Genomic DNA, 15,116 nt, shown 5'->3' with positions numbered 1-15,116 from the left:
ATCATTTTTGTCATTGTTATATCAGAAGCAAAACTTATTTCCATATGAAAAATTCATTTATTAAAACAATAAGATGTATTTTTTGATATTTAGAAAATAAAATTAACTAAAACCTAATCTAGTAACCCATCCTAGATACTTTTCTAGAACTGTCAGGAATCTGGCTAACTTTTAAGGCAATGTGATATAGGACTTTACCTGTGACCTATGTATAGGAAGACAAAATAGTCCCTCCATGGCCATTCCTAATCCCCAATGGCTGTGTGTGCCTCCCACAATGATCTGGAGAAACATCTGATTTCAAATATATCACTATCATCTTAAAGTTTAAACCCAAAGCACCTCCAAATCACAATATGATCTAAAGCCAGCATGCTTTTTCTGAAATACTATACAGAGAGGGGAGGAGGTACTCTGCTGCCCTTCAGAACCAAGTTAAAAATCATTCTAGGTGAAAGCTCAGATTCTAATCCTCCTGGCTTTCAGCTACAGAAACATGCAAAAGGCATTATTATGTAGATTTTTTTTCAAAAACACCCATGCCTTTTTTTTAGCTATGACAGAATACAGGCATAGAGAGCACTTCAGGCTACATAGTAAGTACTCACACAATAAGATCCCCAGTCAACCTGACCAGAGAGAGGAGGGTGTGCTTCAGGGAAGCAGCCAAGGGCAGGCTTTGGCCACAAAGAGTTCCCAGGTGAGCAGCCTGCACAGCGCTGATGTAACTCTCTGAAGGGATGGTGTCATTGGCAAAGGCATTTCGCTGAATGGAGACAAAACAGACACGAATGGACAGGCCATCTACCTACCCAGGATAAAATTCTCACATGAAAAAAAAAGAAACCAAGCTAACATAAACTAAGGCGCTGTTGAGGTTTACAGACAATGGCTCTCTTCAGTGTACACTATACATCCTGGGAAGGAAAGCTGGTCGAGTGGAGGGAGCAGGTACAAACTTGTTAGTACAAAATTAATTTAATATTTTAAAAGTTAAAATTTAGTTAATAAAAAGTTAAAATGCCCAATATCACTTTCCAAATAACCGGAATATACTGCAGTTGGCCCTGATGAACTTGGAGGTTAGGGGCACCGATCTCCCATGCATTCCAAAATCTGCATATAACTACAGTCAAGTCCTCCTCATACACCAGGATTGATCCTTGAACAATGCCAAATTGAACTGTTCAGGCCAACTGAAAAATCCTCCTATAAGTGGACCCACACATTTCAAGCCAGTTGTTCAAGGGTCAACTGTATATTCACAACATGAAAACTGTTGTCTTGAATACCTGAGAAGGATCTAGATTTTGCAATGCATCTGGATCTCCATTACAAATATCTTAATTATCCTTGTATTACAAGCTCTAGGTAATGTAAACTGAAGCCACAATTACAAAGCAGGGATAATAAGATTATAATAGTTGGCTTTTCCAAAGAACTGTAATAATCTGTTAAGAGGTAATCTGAGTAGAGAATACACAAAATTCAAGTAAACTGACAGAAGAGTAAACAGTCTTCTAAAAGCCGAGAGAACCTAAAAGCTACCCCATAAAATTGTAACAAGAGTAGCATGGTTTTGACATAAGCTAAAAAGGAAACAGAATTAACATTTACTGAGAATTCATGCTAGATCATGTGCAAGGCACTTTACATTTAATATTCTTAATTTCACATCTGTATTTAACAGATGAAGAAACTGAGGCTCAGAGGAACAGAGTACCTGTCCTGTAACACAAGAACACACACTTCTTAGCAAAAGACCACATGGGTCCCATATGGATAATTCAAGGCTTTGATCAGTGATTTAGCCACAGCAAATACTACTGGAGCATACTAAGATCCCTTGGTAGCTAGTTTCAGCCTAAAGAATAAGAACAGAACACAGACAGGCTAGTGCTTCCTGGAAAGACAGACACTCACCCAGGATCCGATGTTGGGAAATTCATTGGTGCTGATGTTGTTCCAGGACTCACACACACTCTGCACTGATGATGGCAAATTCTGAACCAGTGTTGGACCTGGTGGCCACAAAAAGGACAAGGAATCATCACTAGAGAAAAAGAATAGGGCACAGCATCTTAAAAGCCAGGTCCAAAGGCAGAAAAGGACCATCACAGCTCTAGCTGTCAAAATAATTCCTAAGATAGCTTTCAGTGGTTCTTAACCTTCCTAATGCCGCGACCCTTTAATACAGTTCCTCATGTTGTGGTGACCCCCAACCATAGAATTATTTTCGTTGCTACTTCATAACTGTAATTTTGCTACTGTTATGAATCGTAATGTAAATATCTGATATGCAAGATGTATTTTCATTGTTCGCGACCCACAGGTTGAGAACCACTGGCTTAGATGGATAGTTCAATAGCGATATTATGTCCAAGAACTATCTAACTGCTTAATCTCAATTGAACAATCATAAAGAACAGCATAAATCATAAAGAACAGCATTCAAGGAAGTAGTAAAATTTAATTTCTAAAGTGAGAATATTTGAACATCCAAAGCATTTAAAGTTTGAAATTCAGGAAAATACAAATGGCTGGAAGTTGTTGTTTTTTAAATATATTTTTATTGATTTCAGAGAGGAAGGGAAAGGAAGAGATAGAAACATCAATCATGAGAGGGAATCATTGATTGTCTGCCTTCTACACGTCCCCACTGGGGACCGAGCCCGCAACCCAGGCATGTGCCCTTGACCAGAATCGAACCCAGGACCTCTGAGAGTCTACAGGCCGATGCTCTATCCACTGAGCCAAACTGGCCAGGAACAAATGGCTGGAAATTTTAAAGGGTAACTACTGTACTTAACTCCAGTTCTTTTGATTCCCCATCCTAAATTTCTACCAGATCATTCCTAGGTCGGGGAAGGTTTTCCCAAGCATGAAACAATAGTCTGCTCGTCTTCCTAATTTCTATAATTGAAAAAAAGAACAAAGATCTGTGCTCACAAAATAGCCTGATGCTTTAGAACCAACTTATCTTGGTTTGGATTCCAGCTCTAACCCTTGCAAAGATATAGGTTTAGGGGCAAATAACTTCTCTAAGCCTCAGTTTCCTTATGAGTAGAAAGGGATGATACCAACACTTATAGGGCTATTGTGAAGATCTAAACCAATAAACCTGTCAGAGCTGGATGCACAGAAAGGTTCCAATAAATGGAAAATGCCAGTAGACAGGTCAAGAGGGAAGGAAGTGGCAGTACTGGTTGTAATAACAGTATTATGCAAAAGCACACTTACCCAGAGTGTTTGCCTTGCACCTACTAGAGCCAATAGCCAGAACAGCAGCAAAGCCGTGCAATTTCTCCTGGGAAGGTTTCTCAGTGGATCCTTCTTCATTAAAGTTCTGTAGCAAATAGGCTCTGAAGAGAAAATGGGGGATATGTAAAAGCCGAAGGAATCTACTCCCATTGTAGTTAGGAGAAACTAACTCTGGACAACCTGTACCCGTCTCCTAATCTGTTAAATATAGTGGACAGCTCTTGCCCCTTTCTGGTTTCATAAGAATTCCAATGGGTAACTTTCCCAAAGAACATCCCATCCTCTCAAATGTTCCCAAAGCACAATTCCAGTATAAATGAGTTCAGGAAATAGTGAATACTATATCAACCCCTCTCCCCCTGGCCTTGGAAGATTGGAAATATATAAAGTCTCTGAGAAGTTTTAAAAACTGTTAAATATTATTTACCCAGCACTTCCCAAATTCACTTGCCCAGGAACATCTACTAACAGTTCCATTTTGAAATTATTGGCCTAATGGGCCAGATTAAAGACCATAAGTTCTCAGAAGGCAGACCCCTAGCTCTGCTACTGCTATACACCAGCACCTAGAAAGCCACTTGGCACACAGCAAGCTCTCATATTTATTATTTATGTTTACTTCATATTTATTTGTCCAAAAATTTGCCTCAAGCAACAGTCCTCTACTGGAAGGCATTCACATTAAAAGACATTACTTAAGTTTTACAAAGACCCAAGTCCCTTTTAACATAAAAGCCCAATAGAATAGGAGCTGAATAATGAAATCCTAGAGGGACCAGAAAAAGGGAATAAGCTTAAAACCCCTGTGTGCCCAGTGAGCACGCTACAAGAGTGGTTACTCCTCAGCTCTGGTTTGTTACTGATCCGTGGCAAGTCAGGCCCAGTTCTGCCAGCTCTTTCAACGTAAAAGGCCAGAAATTTTGATTTGTGAATAAACTCCTAGTTTTTATACACTGAAAATGAATTCCAAAATATTTAGACATCATGAAGAACAAACAAATCTACATGGCATATGATTTGCCATGCTTATTAGAAAGCGTTGGATTTTAATATACTCTAACTCATTAAAAATTTGTTTCTCTAACTACATACCATAAAATTTAAAGAGCATTTAAAGAGCTTCATCTTAGTAAATAATGGAAGAAATGACCATGCTTGGAAAAATTACATTATCTTTCTTTGTATCTTACAAGTAAAATGCTAGAAAACATTTAAAGATTTATAAGAATTAAACTTTCTCTTCATTCTTACTGAACTATTCAAAAATTCCCTCATCAGATACCCCTTCATATTAGAGAAGAAAGAAAAGAAAAAAATCTAAGTTGATAAAAACAAAACCAACAAAATTCTGAATCATTGAGGATCTGAAGAGTGAATAGTACTTAGAACTACAAAGTTCAATTTTTGGAATTTTCAGGCTCCTGAAGAAAGTACTAGTAAACTACCCAAGGATCTAAATTCTCCCTTTCTACCACCTCCGGGCAGGCAGCCCATCACACCTAGTGAATGACGCATAGGTATCAATGAGCTGTAGTGTAGCCGGGAGTAGATTCTTGGTGATTTCAGATGACTTATGAGGATCAGTCTCAGCAGCCATCTTGGAAAAGTGCTCATCCAAGGAGACCTGGACCTTCGAGATAGCAGCATCAAGGGTGTAGATGGACTGCAAACTAGGAATTTCATGGAGCTGCAAGATGGTGGTACAGTCGATGCTACAGAATGATGAGATCTTTAAAAATAACAAGATATTAATTAGTTGTGGCAAAGGGCTGTGTGGCAAAAGCCAAATTCAGTCACTATGAATCCAGAATACACATACCTGTCGAGCAAAGTATTCCTCTACAATTTCAACGTCGTACTTCACCGAACTGCACTTAGTGGAAGCCAGTTCTAGGAGAGAACCAGCATGTTCAGCCTTCATTCCCTGTTTGATAAGGTGATCCTATTTGGACAGCAAGAAAAAAGTGTTCAGGAGATCAATATAGACAGAGTCTGAAGTTTTCATTACTTTTACATTTAAAAGTTCCCACCAGCACAGAGAACACTGGCTTTGAATATTATTTCTTAGCAGCAAGCTCTACATTTCACTGTGGTACCTTTATCCAGTTGACATAGGAGCTGATCCGCAGGCGAGAAGACCACCGCAGAGTGTGTAAGATGTCACATTCACTCATCTCAGGGGAGTTCATGGCCAGCTGGTTCATGTAGGTCTTTGATGGTGGTAAAATTCCTAGGATCCTCCACAGTATCAAAAAGTAATATTGAAGGGCACAGGCCTCCTGGAAGAAGCAAAAAGAGCAGTAAATAAGGTAGTGGCACTGCCTCAAGGTCTCCCTAATGGTAAGAACTGCTCCAAACACCACTCTCAAAGCAGAATAGTCCTGATTTTCAACTGAGATTTGGCTCTCAAGTCGTTCTAGAGAATATATCTAATAATAAAGCAGAAAACGTGAAAGCACATACAAATAATTTGCACCTTATTCTGCACACTTCACAGGCCACAAAAGCTGCTCTGAGACAACTTGGGCTCTCCAAACAATTTAACAAGTAACTAAAAGAAAGCAGGACATTCTCCTTGGCAGGCCCACAATCAGCTGGCCTTTTCTGTGGCCTGACTGCTGTTAAGGCTTCTAGAGAGAGAGGGAGAGACACCTTGCTGTGACCACAGAAAAAGTTTCAAGTGTGAGGCTTTTGGTATCACCCATTAAGCACTCACAGGATATGTAATACGTAGGTTGCCGTTAACTCTCAAAGTCACAATTTTCCCAATGCTAACAAATGACAAAATTATCTCTAAGATGAATAATGACATAGAAATACTGAAGGAAATTTCTGGTAGAACTGCTACCAATTATCAAACAAAGGCCAAAATTCATAACTAGCCGAGGCTTCCATGGTCTTACCAGCGCTGTAACATTCTTGTTTTCCTTTCTCCTGACCGTGTCAAGCTGGGAACCAGCTGCAAGCAGGGATGTCAGGGCAGTATAAAGCTCATCATAACTGACAAGCTTGGAGAAGAGAACATCACATGCCTAATACCAAGAAAGACAATCATTTATTATTTTTGGAAATATTTTTTCCTACTACTTACACTATCGTTTAACCCAGCCGTGGGCAAACTACGGCCCGCGGGCCGGATCCGGCCCGTTTGAAATGAATAAAACTAAAAAAAAAAAAAAAAAAAGACCGTACCCTTTTATGTAATGATGTTTACTTTGAATTTATATTAGTTCACACAAACACTCCATCCATGCTTTTGTTCCGGCCCTCCGGTCCAGTTTAAGAACCCATTGTGACCCTCGAGTCAAAAAGTTTGCCCACCCCTGTTTTAACCTCATGACTGACAAAAGAGTTCATCTAATTCTGATTAATAATTTCTTATTACAGAAAGATTCCCACTCAGGGCCCTCATATAAGCCATTGTCAGCACACAGTGCAGGCTTTAGAATAAGGCAACTATGTTTATCCATTAAAATACTGGCATGTGAAAATGCTAAAAGTCTTCAGGAATCACGTGTCAGAGGTGTCAACCACCAAGAAGGACAACCCCTATAGCAAAACTGGAGCCCAGCCAATAAACCTCAAAATAGCATTGTCCTTTCAGAATAACCTCAAACCTTGACACAGACCAAATTCCCTCATTACATACAGTCATTCCCTTTCCCCCTGACAGACTGCTTTTGGTGGAAACCATCTGACCCGCATGTACAATGGGGTTTTAAAATTCCTGGTACCACAGAATCGAGTCGGTTCAAATCATCCTCTGAGGCTTCTGGGGACAGGACACAGTAGAATCTGGGCTGTGGCACAGCATCTGAAAAATAATGTGCTTATTAAAAAAAGTATTTTATTCTCAACTCTGTTTAATAAGTGTAAAATGTAAAAACCAAGAAACACTTTGGAACAGGGTTTCCCAACCATGGCACTACTGACATTTTGGGCCAAATAACTCCACTATAGGAGGCTGTTCTGCAGACTGTAGAATGTCTGGCACCATCCTGGCTTCTATCCACTGAATACCAGGAGAAGCCTCCCAGTTGTGACAACTAAACATGTCTGCAGACACTGACCAATATATCCTTTGGCAGTGGGGGCACAATCACCCCCAGATAAGAACTACTACTTACGAGTTAACTAACATGCTCTATTACCAAGCTCATCAACAAAATTGTATCATTAGACTGACTACCTTAAAGTTAAATACTATTTCCCCAATACCAAAGGGACTAATGAGATCCAAATGATAGTAAATTCAAACGAACACTTGAACATTTCCACAGAATACTCTAAACATCTCACAATCCTCATGATAAGAGCAAACTCATACTAAAAAATGCACACAAGAGGCACCTCATCAAAAGAATGGGCAACTAGGAATACCACACAGAATGTCATGACTCCCATTATTTTCTGAATATTGACCCAAAAGGAATTTAGCCTATGAGTTAGAACCACATCCAAAGAGAAATTAAATTTAATCATCTAGAGTGGCAGACAAAAGGACTCTAATTCTTGTATCTCAATGTGTGTGTTTTTGTTGTTTTAAAATAAATGCTGGAGATGTGAGCATCTATTTCTGAAAATGTTTTGAATCTATAGGTACTTGTCACCCAAGGCAGTAGACAAACTAATGAGCAAAGATCCTCAAGGAGTCTCCTGCCCATGAGAACCAATGACTCAGTTTCTTACTGACAGTCTTTTGTCTGACCTGATGAAAAATGCTTGGACCAGTTTTCTTCTACTTCTTTGAAACCATGATAGAGGGGGGTGGTCACCCGGCGGCTGCTGCTGTCTTGGGATCCACTTGCCCAACCAAAAGGAGGACTGAGCAGGTTATGCTGCACCTTTTAAAACAAATACTCAAAGTAAGAAGAATGCACAGTTGCCATCTGCTTCTCACTCCAGGCATGATGTACACTGATGTATCACGGTTTAAGGAATTTATAACTAAAATAAAATCTTCAGATTTTTCAGGGACTTCTTTTGGGGGGCATCTTTTTGCTGGAGTAAAATGAAACATTTTAAGAAATGCTGAGTATAATAATCCTTAACTGGCCCTTCCATCCTCATTTTGGATTCCTACAGAAGAATTCACCGAACCATAAAATTTACTCCTTGACCATTATCCAACCACTAACAGATATTCACTAAGGGCTGATGCTCAGGGTACTGTGCTTGCTAGACAAAGCAAGGTTAAGTCAAAGAAGGACACCTGTGAACAGAGCCTATAATCCACTTGTAACAAACACATCAAACCAAGTCGGCTACATTTATTGCTCCTGGCTAAACATAAAGTGGGAGTGCACAAACACAAGTCCTAGTGATCTTCCTAGGGCTACTCACATGCCTGCCACAATGAACACCCTAAACCTAAACTGAGCAGGTCATTTTGGCTTATATCATGTAACTCAAGAAGAAAACACTCTCAATAACAGCTGGTAAAGCAAAAAGAGTACGCCCATCATACCTGCTCAAACAGATACATAGGGGCCTTGGAGTACTGGTGAAGCAGATAATCAAAGATCAAAAGAAGGCGAGCCAGGATGAGAGGCACAGAGCGCATCTGGGCATCCATGTTGGCACTCAGCTCCTGGATGATCTGCACAAAAAGGACCAATATGGCCCGCCGGCCTTTCTCAGTGAAGTTGTGGAAAATGAGAAGGAGCAGTTGCAGGTGTTCTACGTTCAAGTCTTCTGTCTCACTGGGCACCACCCCTTGCAAGGCATTCTGCTTCATTGTCAACAAAAACCTACCAGAGAAAAGGAGAATATGTCCATTTGGGAAAAAAATTAGAAAATCCCCGAAGTGTTACAGTGTTAATTGCTGGAAGAGTTAACCCAGGCATTAAGATAGCAAATTGAGGAAGACAAAAAGCCACATGTAAAGAAAAAACTAAATCTTGGCTACAAAAAAGCCAGATGGATCCACAAGAACCTTCAGCAATGTCTAGGGAGGCCACGGGAACATTAACACCAGCTCAGCCATTTGTGACAATGACAAGAACTGCCAACTCCCAAAAGGTGGTGATTTTTTTTTTAATTAACAAATCTGGTCAGGTAAAAACAATTATTACTTTGCCCTATACTTTGATTCTAGAGTTTAATTTTTTTAGTTTATAGTACAGGTTTAATCAATGCATAATAATAGTCTAAAATAACTCAAACCTCTGCTATTCAGAACTTGTTGGAAGAGCTTTTATGCAAAAAAGGAATAAATGTAGCCAACTGTTTCTGCTGCCTTTGGCTATCAGAATAGAGATTTGTGTTTTAATAAGGGCTTCCCCCACACATTCCCCTCACTACCTCCTGGCCTTTTTGCAAGATTCCACCAGGAAAAATGTAGGGTCTTTGGCATTTGAGGGGTTTATGATTTCTTCAATCCAACATTAGAATTATTTGATCGTAAAAAGAGGAAAAGCAAAGCCTTTTAGGAAAATAAACTGCTTTGAAGACTCCTAACCACGTAAACAAAAATGCAAATATAGGTCCATCTAAAGAGGATTTAGATAATTAATCTGAGCTTCCCCCAAGTAAAAAAATTCTTTAAAAGTTGTCCAAAAAAGACTGCGAGTCACTCAGTGGTTTCTTGCTGAAAGCAATACAACCAGACAGAGTTGGCTTCCCTGTTCCCTATCAAAAAACCAGGTCAGGATAAAATTGGTTACGTTCATGATTTAGGTTCTATCTCATAATTGCAACCAAATCCCTTCCTGGCTGAAGGAATTCTGTTTCTAGACCATAGTTTATGTACTTCTGTCTTTTAAACAGCACATCTTCCCCCAACCCTCTCCCTCAGAAACACACTCCTCCACCTTCACCACTTTCAACACTATCATCAGAGAACATCCTCAGAGGTACAGATTCACTACAAAGAAAAAGTAAATAACCTTCTCCACAGGGCTCCTCTGGCATTTTCTTACCTGTCCCAAACTTTAAGGCATTCAGGGACATCAGGGTCACCTTGAGCAGCGGCTTTATGTTGCCAGATGAGCAGGAGGCGTGACAGTACAGAGAGGCTTTGAGGGTGGATGTACAAGGGCCACGGGCCTTCAGAAAAAGGAGCAACTCCCAGCTGCTGCAATAGTGTGTTCTGACACGGACGACATACAAGAGACCATTAGGAAAAGGTCAGCAAATGAGGCCAAAAGGCTACTCATGCTCTCTAATGTTACTTTTTTTTTTTTTTTTTTTTTTTTTTAAATATATTTTATTGATTTTTTACAGAGAGGAAGGGAGAGAGATAGAGAGCCAGAAACATCGATGAGAGAGAAACATCGATCAGCCGCCTTCCGCACACCTCCTACTGGGGATGTGCCCGCAACCCAGGTACATGCCCTTGACCGGAATCGAACCCGGGACCCCTCAGTCCGCAGGCCGACGCTCTATCCACTGAGCCAAACCGGTTTCGGCTAATGTTACTTTTTAACACTGAAAGGAGTAATTTAAATAAAAGAGGATGCAAAAATTCAGACTTAGAAGTAGTTTTGAAAAAGATCATTTCATTCAACAAATGACAAAAATATAAAGGAAAAAATTACTAACCTAACCCCATTAACAATTATCATTAATTAGTGTCAGAAATGAGGTCCTGAAAAAGGAGAAATGCATTGAGACGGTAGAATCAGGGAAATATTCTAAATGGATAGAACATGAAAAGTCTGTACTTTCCAAAGATAACTTGAACTGAAATAGCTAACATTTTTTTCTTTCATAATCAGTTACATGCTACAAATAACACTCAAAGGGGGAAGATACAACACGTTGTAGGTCTAACAACTTACATTAACAGTATTAGCAGGGAAACTTGCCTGGAAGATGTCAAGGCATCTAGAATTAATCAGGGCTGTCTGCCTCCAGTTGAGGCATGTCATTCAAATGAGCTTTACATTCAGCTCAGTTATCTAAGCTGCAAGTTATCTTCCCAAACACACACACAAACTGAGCAGGATGCAATGGAAAAGCAGACAAAAGCCTGCTTTCTCACTTGGCTTCAGAAAACACAAATCACGGTTACCTCAGGACACAGGATAAACTTCTAAGTCTGCCACATTAAATTATATTCTTATAAAACATTCTAGAGGAGCTCATTCCTTGGAAATAATTATTCAAAACATTAAAGATATCACAAGTAGTTCACGCATACCAGGCAGTTACCGTAGGCTAAACGCTCTACATACACTATCACACTAAATGCTCAGAGCTGTAACGTTGGGTAGGTATGTGCTCCATTTTATTGATGAGGGAAACAGCTCAGAGTGGTTTCAACCAAAGCCACAAGATTACCAAGTAACAAAGCCAAGTTTACTTCTAAAACCTACATTCTTAATCGCTATGCTCAACACACATATGAACGACTTCTCAATCCCTGACTCAAGGTAATGATTCAAAAAAAAATAAACATGTCTGAGCTATATAAAAAATAGACACTGGAGCACTATTATAATAAAAAACCAGGAAAAATATCTAAATGTTTAATATGCAGCCACATGGTGGCAAGGTAAACATAAAAATATATATATATAATTTGAAAAGGCAAAAATCAAGATGTATCAATGTTCTCATTACAACTGTAAAACAATGCAAACTATATGGAGGGGGACTAGAAGAAGACATGCACAAATTAAAATCATGAATTTGGTGAAAGGATTATGATTAATATATATTCCTTTAATTTTATACAATACTAGAGGCCTAGTGCATGAAATTCGTGCACAGGGGTGGGGTGGGGGGCTTCCCTCAGCCCAGCCTGCAACCTCTCCAATCCGGGACCCCTTGGGGGATGTCTGACTGCCGGTTTAGGCCCAATCCCGGGGATCAGGCATAAACTGGCAGTGGCAGTTGGACATCCCTCTCAGAATCCTGGACTGCTGGCTCCTAATTGCTCACCTGCCTGCCTACCTGGTTGCCCCTAACTGCCCCCTCCACCGCCAGCCTGATCGTCCCTCACTGACTCTGCGTGCAGGCCTGATCACCCCTAACTGCCCCCGCTGCTGGCCAGGTCGCCCCCAACTCTCCCCTCCCTGACGGCCTGATCACCCCTTACTGCCCCCCTTGTCAGCCTGGTCGCCCCCAACTGCCTCCCTCTGCCGGCCTGGTCGCCCCTAACTGGTTGCCCTTCACAGCACCTTAGGTAACGTGGCTTTGTACATTACTCCAAAGAAACAATATCTGAGGTAGGGAACTCAATAGAAGATTGTTAGATTGCACTGACCACCCTGTACTTTCTTCCATCATAGCTATGAAATTCGGGGGGAAAATTTAAAGTCCGATGTTTGGAGATCAAATTAAAAGGGAAGTTTAAGGATTTCTTCAGTAGCTGTGGGCAATCTGATTGCATGTCAACACAAGGTCTGTAATTATTTTTAAAATGCTAAGAGGACAACATCATTATTGGAATCTTAAGAACTATTCTCGCCGAACCGGTTTGGCTCAGTGGATAGAGCATCGGCCTGCGGACTAAAGGGTCCCGGGTTCGATTCCGGTCAAGGGCATGTACCTGGGTTGCAGGCACATCCCCAGTGGGAGGTGTGCAGGAGGCAGCTGATCGATGTTTCTCTCTCATCGATGTTTCTGACTCTCTATCTCTCTCCCTTCCTCTCTGTAAAAAATCAATAAAATATATTTAAAAAAAAAAAAAAAGAACTATTCTCTAGAGAAAAATGTTTCTTCCCTATTATTTGGACAAGTTTAGGCAAGAAAAGACCAAGTCTATGAACTCTGAAACTTTCCTATATAAACTCAGATCTGGACAAGGAACTGGTAACTTTGGAAGACACCCTGACCCTATACAATCTGAGAAGTACTGCTGGCCATCTACTAACTGAAGCATTTCCTTCCCTTCATCTTATATAGGTCAACAACTTTTCTACTCAATTTATATCCTCTTTCCTGCCCCTCCAAAAAATAAACGTTTTCATGTAACAGTAGGTAAGTATAAATAGCTTTTATGATTATTTTTTTCAACAAAAGAAAAATTTTAAGAATTTCTTAAATAGGTTGGGATTATGAGAATCAATTTTAACCTCTTGAAATAGCTTCCTGAATTTTGTCCCTTTGGGGGCAAGTTCAAATCCTTGACTTGTGTCTTGATTCTGAGAATCTACTGAATGAATCTTAAGAGTAACAAAAAACTTTTCAAAATAGTAGGGCAAGTTATTGGAGATCTACCAAATTCCACTGGGCGACGGCAGTGTTGCAGTAACTAAGAATCAGTATTTTAAACAAAATCCTCAGGTATCCTTATGCACAATAAGATTGAGAACCACTGTGACCATGTTAAGAAAGTTTTGAAAATATGACATTGCCAAATGTTGGAAGAGAATGTGAATCCACATGCCTCTGACACATTGCTGGTGGGAGTAAAATTTGGTACAGCTACTTAGAAGTGTAGTTTGGCATTATCTGCTTAAGGCCACACAAACTCCATAACCTATCAACTCTGCTCCTAGTTATAGTCCCAAGAGAACAGGGAGATGTACAAGAAGACCATAGCAACACCTGGAATTTCAATTAAACCTGACACTACCCACAGGTCTGTCAGTGGGAGTAGATGGGAAATAAACTGGTATAGTCACAAAGACAGTGGAATATTATATAGCAGTCAAAACAAGAACTGCAAAAGTATAGATGGATCTTGGCAGTTTATTACTAAATAATATTAAGTGAAAAAAGCCTAAAAAGATTCCACAGATCACGATGTCATTTGCTATAAAAACTAAAAACAATAATTTTAACATTTAAGAACAATAAATGCAAAAATAAATACATATATGAAACTAATGAAATGAGAAATTTCAGATTTAGAATTCGGAACATCAGGTACTTCAGTAGGGAGAGAAAATTTTAAGATTTAGAAATCCACGATCAAGAACCTAGACTTCATTTTGGTCGTGGGTTTGCAAGCAGGAGTGTATAAGAGAGCATCTATCTCCTGTCATCTGATTCCTTTAAAACACACCTTTTAATTTGTATTTCTGAAGATTACTAATGACGAACATTTCCTGTTTGTTGGCCATTTCTATTTTTTAAATAAACTGCCCTCTTGTTTATTTTGTCCACTTTTCTACTAGGACAGTCATTGGGAATTATGTAGTTGTTCCTGAGTGACACTTTCTTTTCCCTAAAATGATCCTAATTGAGGCAGAGGGACATACTAGAATCCTTCTCAGAAACTCTTTCCAGTGTGGGGATTCCATGACAAACTGCATTCCTTTGCAATAGAACAACTGCAGCCTGCCAAGAACTGATGAAGAGCTCTTGGCCTGACCAGTCATAGTGCACACAAACCTGCAGGTTAGGTGACTGAAGGTCAGAAGTCACCAAAGAGTGGTTGAAGTGATAGAGAGCAGCAGCGAACTCTTCATCTGATGAACCTTGGAGACAAACGGGAAAACCAATTTATTCAAGCAGCTGCTTGATGCATCACACCACCCTGCCGACAGCCAAACTCCCCTAGAAAAAGATATCCTGTCTACTGACCCTTGAGTCCATCTTTGTCCACCTCCTTAATGATACTGGCCAGGGTGGCCATATGGTGTTCTGAAAGAGATACACTCAGATAGTTTCGGATAAAATTGTTCCGAGAGTTCAGCATGGAAGAGGTGATGAAGTTCAAAATGTTGGAAGCCAGACCTAAGAACTAAAAAGAACAACAAAAACAAAAAAACTCATATCAGGTTCTGAAGCCCAGAGCCCCTACAAATCCTGAATACAAAGAGAAGTAAAATATGCCCATGGGCCTCATGCTTATAATAAACAATGAATTTAAAAAGTCAGATTTTAAATTCCTACATCAGGACTAAGTTTAATTATGATAGTCCTTCCCATGTAATTCTACCAATTACACAAAACAGTAT

The 15,116-nt window shown here is 39.8% G+C and overlaps 1 protein-coding gene across 1 annotated transcript in view; it reads right to left on the bottom strand.

The window, feature by feature from the left end:
* The window catches only part of UBR4 (ubiquitin protein ligase E3 component n-recognin 4), a 110,656-nt gene that overhangs the window by 83,396 nt on the left and 12,144 nt on the right, over nt 1-15,116 (bottom strand). Inside the window, exons 13-25 of the mRNA XM_081086402.1 lie at nt 14,740-14,899; nt 14,548-14,633; nt 10,182-10,351; nt 8,729-9,011; nt 7,970-8,105; nt 6,996-7,075; nt 6,165-6,293; nt 5,358-5,540; nt 5,081-5,203; nt 4,761-4,990; nt 3,241-3,362; nt 1,924-2,021; nt 609-766 (exon numbers count right to left, since the gene is read on the bottom strand). Of these exons, the coding sequence (XP_080942528.1) occupies nt 609-766; nt 1,924-2,021; nt 3,241-3,362; nt 4,761-4,990; nt 5,081-5,203; nt 5,358-5,540; nt 6,165-6,293; nt 6,996-7,075; nt 7,970-8,105; nt 8,729-9,011; nt 10,182-10,351; nt 14,548-14,633; nt 14,740-14,899 (1,958 nt within the window). The remainder of the gene's footprint in view (nt 1-608; nt 767-1,923; nt 2,022-3,240; nt 3,363-4,760; nt 4,991-5,080; nt 5,204-5,357; nt 5,541-6,164; nt 6,294-6,995; nt 7,076-7,969; nt 8,106-8,728; nt 9,012-10,181; nt 10,352-14,547; nt 14,634-14,739; nt 14,900-15,116) is intronic.

This window comes from Myotis nattereri (assembly GCF_964212035.1).
Source record: "Myotis nattereri genome assembly, chromosome: 3".
Classification (NCBI taxonomy): Eukaryota; Metazoa; Chordata; class Mammalia; order Chiroptera; family Vespertilionidae; genus Myotis; species Myotis nattereri.
Note: the sequence above shows the minus strand (reverse complement) of the source record. Positions and strands in the feature narration are given on the sequence as shown.